The following is a 13,741-nucleotide window of genomic DNA, read 5'->3' as shown; positions in this document are numbered from 1 at the left end:
TCCCTGGGCCTGGAGTCCTCTCCCTTTTCTTTCTGGCTGCCTCTCTCATTCCCCTCCCTCCTTCCCTCCCTCCCTCCATCCACTCCTTTGCTTGAAAAATAGGGGATGATTTCTACAATGTGCATAACACTGTGCTGGATGTTAAGCAACAGCAGACATTTAAAAAACAAAGAAACAAACAAACAAAAAAACCCTCTTAGCCCCTGCCCCATGGAAAGAGAGGCTCGTGGTAGAGATAGACCCCAATGTTTTATTTGTTCAGCTACTGTTGTGAGATGCTCGACTGAGGAAAAGAATGTGTCTCATGGACTTCGGGGCTTGGTCTGGGGTGACGAGGCAAGGCGTCTCTGAGGGGGCAGCTGCTCTGAGAGCTGAAGGGCGAGACAGCCTGTTGGACAAGGTGGTGGAAGGGAGAACTCCAGACTGAGGGAACACGCAAGGACTCAGCAAAGATCCTGAGGCAGGAACCAGTGAAACATTTGGAGAACAGGGTGGGGGCTTTGGGCGAGAGGAGGATGGAGGGATGGGCAGGGGTGGGTGCTGGGAGCCTCCAACCGCCGCTGCCATCTCACAGCCCATGGGACCTCGAAGTGCTGTTTCAGGCCTGGGCCTTCAGCAGAGCAGCGGGCTCGGAAGGGCAGCCTCTAACGTGAGGCTGAGGCGTCCACCCCAGCAGACTCAGCCCACGTTGGCTGAACCGACTCCAAATGAAACACATTTGCTGACAACTCGTTCCTTTGAACGTCAGAGGTCTCCCTGTTTCCCAGAGCCCAGAGGCATGTACCCTGAGGAGAGACGCCACCTGACGCTTCAGTCAAAGACCACCAGAGTCAAAAACGTGGCCCGTGAAATACTTGCTGACCAATTACCTTTCATGAGGACCCGAGCGTGGCCTCAGGGACCCAGTTCAGATAGCAGGATGAAGACGACGGCCACCAAAACAGCCACTATAGCAGTGACAAACAGCTAAGGCTCCTAGAGATCTTTATCATTTACAAATTATTGTCCACTTGTCATTTGATCCTCAGAAAATCCCTTCGGTATTGGTATTGTTATTATTTCCCCATTTTCAAGGTGCAGGAACAGAAGCCCTGAGAAGTCAAGTTACCTCCTCAAGGTCAGGCAGAGAGGAGACCAGAGCTTGGGGCATTAAATAGCTCACCCATTGCACGAAAGAAGGAAGTTGTGGCTCAAGCCTGAGTCTTTCTCACTCCAAACACAAGCTCTTCAGCAGAAGTGATACTGTCCTCTGAGGGGGAAGAGGAGACCCCAAGAGAAGGCAAAAGGGTCCAACCAAGCCCACCCTCAGCCATCATATTTTGGCCAAACACCAGCCATGGAGCATGACACTTCTCGGTGGCTTTAAACTTGGAGAGGTCATTGCCTTACACGTCTCTAATGAGGAACTGAGAGGGTGGGGGTCTTTATTCTCTTAGTCAACCACCATGAAAAGCTGTTGGACTGAACCCTGCCTTGGAGCTTTTTAAAAAATATTTTTTGCTTCTTAAAACTTGATGAACATTAGCGTCTTTATTGGCACCCATGGTCTATGACCACATCGACCCCGGGAAACCGCCAGCCTCATTTCTGGTTTCCAAGACGGCAGAGCTAGCATGGCAGCCCTTTTATCTCACTAAAACAGAATGGATGAAAGGCTGCAGGCCATGGAGGACTGCCCCGTCATGCTGAAGGGCTGCAGTGGCTGCTCCTCCTCTGTTTGCAGATCTGATTTCCACCAAGCCCCATGCTTATCCCTGCAGGAGGGTCAGAAAGCTCTCAGCAGATTGGGCTGGGCCCCTCTTGCTGCCTCTGCCTTCAGAGGGTCCTTTCTTCTGTTGCAGAGATTTGAACACACGGATCAGGCCTCAGTGGAGCCCTCAGCATGAGGGCTGGTTCTGTGTTCTCTGTCCCAAAGCCAACAGACCTCAACACGATTGTGTTAGTGCCAATATCAGAGGTTTCACATGGGCAAATGGTACACAGTAGTTTGAAATTTTTTATCCAGATTTAGCTGGACTCCGAAATAGACCTAAGTGGACCAAACAGCATTTCCAAAACTGCTATGCATAACAACAACTTTCTGTTTGGGAAGAAATGTCCCCATCAACAAAGGACTAGCCTTTCATCTAAATTTGATTCTTGGAAGAACTTCTTGCCTTCTTTTGGACCCATCGCAGCTCCTCACAGCCACCCTCCCCCAGCTTGGCCCTCTCATTTCATCAAAACACTTCCATGTCAGTCTTAAGCGAACCTTTCAACCAACAGCCCAGAAGGAGGGAAACAGGGGGAAGCAGGGAGGGAGGGAGGTACTGTACAAAAATGCATTGCAATTACATTTAAAACAATGTATCGGGGTGTGTGTGTCCTATAAAACTACATTGCAAACATGGTCCTTGTAAGGATTTTGTAGAATTAGGGGATCTGGATAATTTATAAACATTGGAAATTTGTTTTGAAGTCAAAACTTCTCATTTCAGTGTATCTTAACTTCCTCTTCTATATAGTGGGGCTGATATCACTCCTTACCAAGCTGCTGCAGAGCTTGTGTGAAGATAAACATGTAAAAATGGATGTGAAGAGTTAGAATGTAGACCTTTGGCTGTTATTATCTATAAAGACTCCAGTCACAAGGTATATTGCAAGATCAGGGTTTATGATGCTGTCAGTATTTTCTAGACTTCCCTCTTTAAACATATACATGCATTTACATCCAGATTTCCACCTCACCTCAGTTAAAATGAAAACCAAGTCAACACTAACGTTTTGACCGATGAAGGATCCAAATCTGCCATAAATATTGTACTTCTTTGATTCTACCAAGAAAGAGAGATTCAGACTATAACTATAGGGCAAAACCATGGTTAATCAAATAAAATACATTGGTGGGAAAAAAATACTAAGTGCTTTTATGTCAAATTGGCCAATTTAAAAAGGCTTTCATTGTGAAGAAAGGTGACATTGAAGTTCTCCATTAGGTTTGCCAAGATGCATGTTGTAAGGCTTTTGTTGAGGTATAATTTGCAGAGAGAGACATTTCTGAAAGGTTTAGAATAGAATTCATATGGAAACTTAGTATTTGGTAATGATGGTAGAAATTATAATAAACAGCTTTGGCAGGTGATCAGAACAGTGGAAGCAGGGAAGAACCAGTATAAATCTTGGTGACTTGAGGTAGATTCAAAAGCAGTACGATGGTTTGATCGTTTTGCTTCATTGTTCTGCAAGCTTCTTTGGGTCATGGTCCCAAGGATTTTTGGATTTATTTTAAATTTTTATTTATAGAGACTTTTCATGCCTTGGTGATATTCTCCATCAAAAATTATTGCAATATAATAAATAAATTGGAGATTTAGCTCCAGATTTTTCAGAGCCACGGTAAGTAAGATAGTGGCCATCCTTCATCAAAAGTCTATGGTGATCTCTGAGAGTGCCACTGGTGGAAACACAGCAAATACAGTCCAATTCTGAAAGCCTTTGGAAAAAACTGTAGAAATGTTTCTTAGGCTTCCTGATATCTTAGCACTTCTCCCCAGCTTCTTAGGTGATCTTCAACTGCTTCTTAAGACTCCAGCTATGGATGTGGACCCTCTTTGTTACTGCTTGCTAACATCCCTTTCAGAGCACCTCAAATCCCCTCTTGCTGAGCCCAGGGCACAGCTTAGTGTCCATAGGGTGATGTCTTCACACCTTAGATGGCTGAGTCTTGGGAGCTTGATATTATCACTAAGCTACTCAGTCAGAAGGATCTGCTTAGAGCTCACAGATACCCAGATCAGCCCTGACTTAGACTCACTGTTATGGCGGGGACAATGAGCATGGTTTTCCCATCCTGTCCCCACTGCTTGGCACCCTACTTCTTCCTTTGAGGCCACACCCAACTCCAGGGTGATGAAGAGCAGGGACCACTTACACGAGTCTGACTTCTGGGAAGCAGGAAGACAGGAGGCAGGTCATGTTGGTGAGTCCTGCTGCTATCTTGCCATCGTGGTGCAGGATCCTCCTTCCACCGATCATTTGTGCTTTTCTTGTGTGGCGAGGGCAGTGGCAAGTCTGCTTTACTTGGGATTCATTTTGTTCTTAACTCTGAAGTCCAAAGGCTTGAAAATTGGCTTTTGCGGCTGGGAAAGTTGATCAAACTCTGCCTTACCTTGGGTATAAAAGTAGAAACAAAAGAAGCAGAAGCTCCATCCAAAAGTTTATAATTCCTTCAAAAACAGGCAAGGTGAAACAGTAAGATAATATTCCAATCCCACAAATAGTTGATGCCTGCTTGCTCTGTGCCAGGTACTGGGCTTGGCACCAATAACACTGAGATGGTTCTGGTTCCTGCCTCTGAGGAGGACAAATATATGCACAACAGCCCACGAAACAGGCATCCCAGGTGGGGAGAGCCTGGAAGGAAGAGCGGGTTCTGGGCTTGCAGACAATGAGAGTAGAATTTCAGAGCAAGGGTAGTACAAGCAAGGACTTGGAGACCCTGGAGGATGAAACCTATTTACAGGGACCATCTAATGGGTTGGTTTGGCGTGGGCTAAGAGATGATGAGAGGAAGCCAGAGGGGTGATTGGGATTAAGTCATGAAAGTCCTGATTATTCCTTCGAGGTTAGGGGACCATCAAATTTTGGGGCAAGCGAATCACAAGCTGAGCTTCTGCTTTAAGAGCTCACTTGGTCTCCCTGGGGAGGATGGACTGGAGCTGGGGAAGCTATAGGCATCAAGGCCCTTTTGCAGAATTCTATGTACATTGTCCAGGCAAGAGCTGGTGCAGACTGGACCAGGCTCTGAAGTGGGGAATGAAAAGCCAGCTACCAGGTTGAATGGATTGGTCCTAGAGACTGATTAGATATGAGAAAAGAATGAAAGGCTTGACTGTTGAATCCCAGTGAAAAAAGAAGCAAAAATCTAGCATTAGGTGCAATCTGGTAAGGAAGTGGACTTCAGCTTCTAAATGCTTGCTTGGCTTCCAGTTTCTCAGGACCAAGTTTGTTTTGCCAAGTAGATACACAAACCTTCTGCTGTTACTGCTGCAGAAAAAGTGCTGAATATGCTATTGAGATGTTTTCTGGGATAAATGGCTGGGCCCATTTATTCACTTGTTTATTTTTCTGAGCAAATGAAACCCATCCCTGGGCCTTGACCTTTCTTGGAGCTGGGTGGAGCAGCACTCATGAGCTTCCAGGAATGGTGCACCAGCAGCTTCCCAGCATCGGGGGAAATGTGACTGCCCCATTACAACGTCCCAAACCAGATGCTCACCAGTTTCTCAAGATGCTAGAAACGTGCTCCTGTCTGCTGTGCATCCGAACAGAGAAATCAAGCTTGGAGGATTGGATGGGTTTCCAGATGACTCTGCGTTCTGCTCCAAGCTAGAGCTTTTCTAGAAAAGTTTGATTTCCAGGGTTACTATTCAAAATCTAACATCCTCAAAACTCATGCTGGTCTTGATTTTGTGAGTGCCCCTGATGCTGACCCAGATTCTGCTCCTGTCCCCACCTGAAACCCTGAGATTCTATAAATCTCTGCAGCTTAGTACCTCCAACTGCAGCCAAAAGCAAGGCTTGGGAAACAATCCTCTCTCATCCTTAGCCATAAACACTCACTCCCTTAACATGCTTGGTTTGTTATCTGTAAAGAGATCATGGGAGGATTGGAAAGTGAACTGGCTTCACCTTGAGACTTAGTTGGACTCCCAGATGGAGAGATTTATGGTTTGTGTGGAGAACAGGGATCAGCAAAGCTCTCACCATGGGCCAAATCCACCCACTGCCTGTTTTTGTACAGTCTGTTAGCTAAGAATGGTTTTTACATTTTTAAGTGGTTGAAGGAAAAAAAAAAAAGAATACTATTTCATGATAACACGAAAATTACACGAGATTCAGATTTCAACATCTATAAAGTTTTGCATGTCGTTAATAAAAAGTTTGTGGAAATCTGGTTTCTCTTTTGTTATATAAGTACCTTCCTCATGTCCTCGATTTTGCTTTCTGGCCTGCAAAACCCAAAATATTTACTATCTGACCCTTTGTGGAAAACGTTCCTGGTGTTGGGAGCTTTTTCTTTGGTCACCTAGAAAGTCTGGATTATACACTCTGCACTAGGATGGAAAGAGCCTTTAAATCCTTGGTTATATGCCTAATATATTGGCGGCTTTGCTATCTTTTAAAACTTGTTTTTCACAATGCTGTGATAATAATAATGGTGATATTGATGACAATGACCCTGATCCTGTGAGGGTTGGGGGCTGGGGAGAGGGGGAACAGCAGCTCTGACTGCCCACTCTTTCTGTCTTCAGGTCATAGGCCTTTCCAGTGCCGCTACTGTCCCTACAGTGCCTCTCAGAAGGGGAACCTGAAGACTCACGTCCTCTGTGTGCATCGCATGCCTTTTGACAACAGCCAGTATCCCGACCGCAGGTTCAAGCGCTCCAGAGTCGACTCGGAGGCTCCTGGGAATTTCGAGGAACCCACAGCTGTCAAGGCGGGGAGCTCAGCAGAGCTCACAGAGGAGGGTTGCAAGGTCCAGGAAGAACGCATCTGAACAGCCCCATCTGTATATTGCAATATTATTTTACACAGATTTAAGATCATGCATCTGGTAAAAGAATTTGCTAACTGCATTCCAAGGGGAGAGAAAATCACACACACACACCCCACTAGTGTATAGAACATTTTAAAAAATATTAAAAAGATATCTATATCTATATCTATATATATATATAAATCCCCAGCCCTTGAACATGGCTGCTAAACTGTTACCCGGCAACAAGTACTTCCCAACAACGCAGGTGGGAGAAAAGCGATTTCAAAAATGCTGGGTGTCCACTGAGCTCTATAATGCCGGGGGCCCTTCCAACTCGCAAGTCGTCTTTGTCCAAAAATAATGCTTTTAACCGAAAAATGATACCATCTGAATGATTTAATGTTGCCTTGAAGATGGAGGGGCTGTGTTTTCATTGTTGAAAACACCTTTATAATCTGACACCAGATGCTGTCATTTGCCTAGCACCGTAATGGGTTGCGCTGGGAGGCAGCCGTGGTGCCAGGCAGACTGGAGCGGCCACTGCAGAGAAAATCAATTCACAGTGGTGTCGCAACTGCACTCTCGGAGAAACCTTAGACGGCCCGCAGCCAGTGGTGATCTTCAATTTTCATTTTCAAAATATACACAAAAGCCAAACGAATCAAGGGTCAGGAAGTGTTTGTAGACAAAAGTCCAATGCAGGTTTGATGAGTATTTCCTTTTTTTGGATCGAATTAAAGTATTGAGGGAAATGCATTTTTTCTTGGTTGTCTTTTTTATTTTTGGATGATGAAGAAGGTTGCTATTAAACAAAAGTAGGGATACATTCTATAAAATGTTGTTTAGGAAAATTAGTCAACCCTATCCATAGAAGGTGCTGAAGAGAAACTGAAATTTATGTACTAGTAGAAAGATTGTTTTTTTACTATGATTTTTAAAAAATTTTACTTGAATGAAGGCTGCTCTAGTCCTTATCAGATTTTTTTCATGCATTAGCTTTTATAAGTGTCACAGGCATGAAGCAAGATTGTTTTCTACAGCAAGCTGTTGTGAAATAGCTTGTATTAAAATATGAATCTAAACATCCTGCCCTCCGTCTCTAATGAAGAAAACCATTTGAATCAAAATGCTTTTGTAAAACAAATGTGTTCTATATTTTTGTAGATGTTAGATTTTCTACTGATTGGATACTCCAAATTTATCAAGTTCTGCACCACAGAGGGAGACTTTGAGGGCCTATAATGAAACATTTAACTAATTTTTTTTAAAAAAACGACTTAAGAAAAATAGCTGAAGGTTTACTCTTGAATCTGCTAGAATGGTGGAAAAGTGCAGCCTTTTTCCATGCTTCCTTTGAGTGACACGAAATTGGTGCTGTTGCTTGTGATGCTAGAGAAGTATTGAAGTCTTAACTTCTAAAACAAGGTCATTCAGACTTAACAACAACAACAAAAAAGTCAATATTTCCTTGCAGGCTGGGAGCACAGAATAAAACCCCAGGGCCTTAAAAACTTCAGCTCTGCCTACAGCAGTTTACAAAAAAACTAAACTGCAATCAATGTAAATAAAATTCTTAGCGCTATCCTGAGACCAGAAAAAAATCTCAGGCTAATAAGGAATACGGTTTGCATATGCTGTTGAAAGGGTGTCACCTAACTGAGGTTTCAGTTTAAATGACGTCGCGGTGCAACTTGGACCCATCAGCATAAAGCAAGCTGCTTTCTTGTTTTTCTAGTATAGTTCTCACTGCCTTACTTAAATCGAGTTGATAAACTTAATGCAACTGTTTCTATGACCCTAGAGAAAGGACCGAGATGCTATTGAAAACTTTCTGACTGTAGTGAGCTTTAGGATTTTAACTGCACTGCCGTGTTTGGTGACTGCCAGTCGCTTGCTTTCTGTGTGTTTTGCCCCGCCTTTGGTATCTTAGCAAAGAAAAATAAAAAAGAAGAAAAAAAAAAAAAAAAAAAAGAAAAAAGGAAAAAAAGAAAGAGAAAAAAAAGTGGAAAAAATGAGAGCCACGTTCCATTTCTAGCACTTTGGGAGCTGTTTCGGTATTCTTTTGTGTCTTCTGAGCGTCGTCAGATGCGACAGGCAATAATTCTGTTTGTGACACTGGGACCATCCCCTCTTCTTTGTGGCGTGTGTGTTGATTCCATTTTGTCCAGTGCTACCGTTCTTATTTCCCCCTCTGACACAGGCCTTCTTTCCAGAACATTTGTAACTTGTATTACAAACAAGTAACAGCCGCAGTGATGCAGTGTCAGTTTCTGAATGTCATCAGGTTCTCTTATCTAAACATGTCGAGTCTCTTCCCTGTAACTTCTGTAGTCTGTGATGCTGGTCATAATATTGTCTAAATTCCTACGCAAAGAGAAAAAAAGTCTATCTTGGAGGCAATCTGAGATCAATAGAGTAGAGGATTTTGTTGCTATGCTTGTAACAAGTAGAAAACTTTGTATTTAAAGTTTATTCTTGGTCATTATTTATTATTATAATACACCAGTTGACAGAACTTTATTCTGGTATAGAAAGTATTAAAAGTTGTTTTTTCAGCAATGACTGTTTTCTTTCTGCTGTTAGAATAAAATGTCTTTGAAGCAGTCCAGTTTTATCCAGTGTTTTATGCAATAAAACCTCTACCTCTGGAGAAAAAACAAACATCTTTTCCTATTCGCTTATGTTTACGAGGAAGAGTAAAACATATTTTTGCAGCTTTGCCAGACCTTAGACAATTAAACTTTGGTCAAACTCCACTTACTTAAAAAAAACAAAACAAAACAAAAAAAACCCTGCAGAATTTTGCAGTGCGATAGCCCCCAAAGCCTCATGTCTGTTCAAACAGATGTATCTCTACATGGTTTGAACAGCATAAGTGTGTGTGGGCACACCCACTTGCATGTGTGAACTACGTTTCTTTAAAGGCTTGCAGACATCTGTTTCAGTCAGGTAAAACCTATGAAAATACTAAGGCTTTTCACATTACAGTAATTATATGATGCTTAGAACATTGTGATCTATTATTCCCCTTTACTGGTAGAAACTTTAAAAAAAATCATCAAATGCAAGAAAGCCTTTTACCCCCAAATTATCAGGGGATAATCTGAATTCTTCCTCTAGAAAAAAAGGAACACAACGAAGAATAATGAAGTCTCTGGTCTCAGGGACTATTGGAAAAGCATGACTCTGACACTGATTGGAGAGTGTCTGAAGTGTGTGCCCAACTCCTGTGTGAAGTTGCTTTGTGATTTGTTGTTGTCGTTTTGCTTTGGTCTCAAAACCAAGTCTGCGTGTGCTGGAATGCAGAGGGCCCACTGAAATGTGGCGAGCGAAGGCATCCACCCACATCGTAGGGGAATTTGTAGGTTCTCCACGTTTCTTTCAGGATGTGAGACCATTGTCATTGGTGCCTTTGGATGGCAGCAGATGACCCGAGTGAAAGCCTCTGCTGTCCTTGGCTGTCCGTTATCACCAGAGGCAAAGGTGAGTTACGAGATTATAATGAGAACAGGAAATGAATCACGAGGGAAAGAAAGTTGAAGTGTAGAGGTTGAATGGAGGCGTCATAACTTCTCTCCAAACCATATACAGAATGGATCCCAAACCCAAATATCTACAGGGTCCGGGTGAGACCTCCCAGTGGTGCAGGGACCACAGGAGGATGGTGGGACGTCCGGAGGACAGCAGAGCGGATGCCCCTTCACTGGGGTGTGGGGCCTCTGCAGCTGCGCATGGCTGCTAAGAGGGCAGGGCATCAGATCTTCTGATCTTTCAAGAGATTTCGGACATCTGGATTTTTGTATGGGGTCTCCAGATTTTTAAACATTGGCTCAAAATTCGTTTGAAAAAACTGTGTTTTGAATGGATTAACAACATGTGGTCTATCCATACAATGGGATGTCATTCAGCTATTAGAAGGAGTGAAGTACTGATACATGCTACAGTGTGGACGAAACTTGAAAACATTATACTGAATAAAAGAAGCCAGTCGCAGAAGACCGTATTTATAGGGAATGTCCAGAATAGGACAATCCACAGAGAAAGGAAGTAGATTAGTGGTTGCCAGGGACTGAGGGGAGGGGAAAATGGGGAGTGACTACTAACGGGTATGGAGGGTCTTTTTGGAGTGCTAAAAATGTTCTAAAATTCAATAGTGATGATGGTCGCACAATTCCGAGACTATACCCAAACCACTGAAGGTACACTTTAAAAGGATGAATTTTACCGTATGCAAATTCTACCCCAATAAAGCTGCTGTTAAAAAAATAATAAAACTGGAAGTGGGGGACACTTTCAAGGAGTCTCAATATTTTTGCCCATCAAAATATTTTTGAACTCTCATATAGTTACAGACATTTGACAAATTAATACAGTGTAAAGAATACAAAATGCAGGCTGGAATAGCTTGGATTTAAACCTTGCCTACACAACTTGCTGGCTGTATGGTCTTGGACTAGTTAGTGGTTCTGATTTCACTGATCTTATCTGCAAAATTAGGAGAATTAAATGCAATAAACTATGGATAAATTATATGTGCATTTTGTAAAGTACTCTACAAATATGAGTTATTGTCACTATTGTGGTGTAATAAGTTATAGATAAATTTGAGACTAATTTCACACATACAAAACGAAGGCTAAAGAAAAAAAATGTGCCTTGGAAAGGCCCCCTTGTGGTCAGATGGCCAGAATTCCTCCAAACTCATCCCCTTCAGAAGAGATGACCCCGGAAAAATCTCTTAAAGCTCTTGTTTTCCAACTTTCTCATTGGAAAAATCAGAGCACTGACAACTTTCTTGCCTTTCTCAGGGTAGTAGGGAGGCAGCTGTGGAAAGAGTGGGATGTGATGGAACAAGAATCAGTCTTGGGTTAGATGTTATACCACTCACTCATTCAAGAAATATTTATATAAAAGCCCTACTGTGTGCTAGGCATTGGGCTGAGGGCTGGAGCCACAATGTTAAGTCCAAGGAGAAATCAGATTTTAATCTGATAATCACACAGATAGGTATATACTGTTGGGAAGAGCAGATTCAAGGTGCCAGGAGAACAGCAATTTGTCCAAGTCTTGGAAGGAAGCTGAGGAAGGGTGATGAGAGATGGGAGAGGACACGTGCAAAGACCCCAGGCCTGTCACGGGTGGGATGGAGGTGACAGTACTACCCCGAGCCCTCAGTAGCTGTGTGATCCTGGCAGACCATCCAGTTTCTCCCAGTCTCTGTGTCTTCAACTGTAAAGTGGGAAACAGAGTCAACAGCACAAGCACAAGTCTCTTTCTGGGGTTGAGAATGTGTATGCAAAGGGTTGTATAAAGATAAGCCAGATGCAAATGGATTTTAGGGACTCTTAACCAAACTGACAATGGCTATGAAACAGCCGTTGAAAATGGCTGAAATAGTGGTACATTCTGTAGGTACATGGTTTTTCCAGAGGCCGGCTAAGCTAAGGTCCTTGGAGCATGAGCCAAATGGCTTTTTGCACCAGATTTACAGGATCCCATCTCACATGTTGGCACCTCAGTCCCCTGAGAAGTGGGTGGAAATCTCCTAGGCCCAGCCAAGGTTCTTCATGTGGTTCTGGTTGACCCTTCTGTGGACGGGCTCTGCCAGGCAGAAGCAGCACCATTTGCTGGAGGAAATCTAAGCTGAGGGACCAACTCCCCTGGTTTGCCCAGGTCCAGGGCTTTCCTGGATATAGCACTTCCAGTGTAGAAACTGGGAGAGTCCTGGGCAAACCCGGATGGTGTTTTCCCTAAATCTAAGGCCACTTCCTCTAAAGTGACTTGTCTTGGGCAAGCCAAAGACATTGCAGGGATCCCCATGGCCAAGGGGTTAAGAATTTGGGATTTGGTGGTACAAGACCTGAGTTGACACTTTGCCCACTACAGCACATGTGCAGTAAGGGGGAAAAGCGACAAGGTAGCTAAAGCACTTAGCATGACTTCTGGCACATGGTCAGCCTTTTACACATTTCTTGCTGAGTGACAGAACAGATCCTTGCTCCTCCTGCAGTCCCAGGCAGGGAACAGCTCAAATGTGAATTCTCTTCCTATGAGCCAGAAGCTGCCAAGCTGCTGAGACCCAGCGTTAAGACACTGTTTTGTGCTGAAACTTTTATAAAGATGATAACCCTGCTGCCTCTTGTAGTTTGGGATTTGCACACTCCCCCTCTCTGTTTAACATCTGTATTGTAACAGTATATTATGAAAACCTCACCTGGTGTATTGTAAGCACAATCCCAAGGAAATTAGTGTTAAATATTGTGATCTTCATTTCAAGATAGAAGGGCTGGGCACGTTCCACCAAACTGGAGGTATGTTTCCGTGGGGAAGGAAAAAAATTCATAGTGTAATGCAATATTAAAAATGTTGCCCAGCTGAGCATTCTGTGTAGGGGCTTGCGTCGAGTTTTAATCTCTTCACCTGTTGGTGTTGAGAGAAAAGAGAGACACAGAGAGAGGGAGGGAGAGGAAGGGCTTACGTGAACAGGGAAATCACAAGCAAAGAGGAGGGGGAAAATTTAAATGATCCCAGACCGAACTGTTTTGCTGTTAATACAGAAATACAGTGCAAGACACATTTAATGGGCTCTATTTTTTATTATACTATGCTGAATAATTAAGTTTGAGGCTAAGTGTCACATGGATTTATCTTTTAATTAAAAAAGCATGGTTCACGCATATTTGAGTGGTAGTCCAAATAAATGCAATATAGAAATTTATGTTTGTTTATCTAGGTGTTAATTACCTAGAGATTGTTCTGGATTACTTCTTTTTATAAAGTGTCATAGGCTTGTGTCAGAAGGAATAAAGCTTGCCCACGGAACCTTATCAATTTGCTAACTATGGTGCTGATATGACTTGCAAAGGGGGCAGGGAAAACTTTGGGGATTGTTATGTATACACATCTCGCCACTCAACCCACACCGAATAAAACAGTCTTTTCAGAAGATATTCCCGGGACTGAAAGGCGCAAATATATCTTCGTTGTTTTACAGCCTCTTGTCCACAGCTATTTATAAAACATGTGATTATTTATGCATCGGGTTATGAGAGGTTGGCCTGGGAGAGAACATGGCAGAAGCGCCATCAATCCAGTTACCTGGCTCCCCCTGAGGGGTAGAGGGGGGGTTTCCCGGTGGAAACTGGGCAGGGACAGGAAGTTGGCTGCCGTGATTTGTCTGAAACATGTCACCCTTGCCGCTTGCTCCCCTAAAAAAACCAG

General features: G+C 43.3%; 1 protein-coding gene across 13 annotated transcripts in view; it reads left to right on the top strand.

Moving 5' to 3' along the window:
• The window catches only part of ZNF536 (zinc finger protein 536), a 435,117-nt gene extending 425,996 nt beyond the window's left edge, over window positions 1-9,121 (top strand). For 12 of the 13 annotated variants that reach the window (XM_037820159.1, XM_037820158.1, XM_037820155.1 and 9 more), the window contains one exon: window positions 6,294-9,121. In XM_037820159.1, the coding sequence (XP_037676087.1) occupies window positions 6,294-6,538 (245 nt within the window). In that variant the 3' untranslated portion in view covers window positions 6,539-9,121. The remainder of the gene's footprint in view (window positions 1-6,293) is intronic. The other variant, XM_037820167.1, reaches the window with a different exon arrangement.
• Window positions 9,122-13,741: the final 4,620 nt, after the last annotated feature.

This window comes from Choloepus didactylus, chromosome 27, assembly GCF_015220235.1.
Source record: "Choloepus didactylus isolate mChoDid1 chromosome 27, mChoDid1.pri, whole genome shotgun sequence".
NCBI classification, from domain to species: Eukaryota; Metazoa; Chordata; class Mammalia; order Pilosa; family Megalonychidae; genus Choloepus; species Choloepus didactylus.
This window is presented reverse-complemented; position numbering and strand designations above follow the sequence as displayed.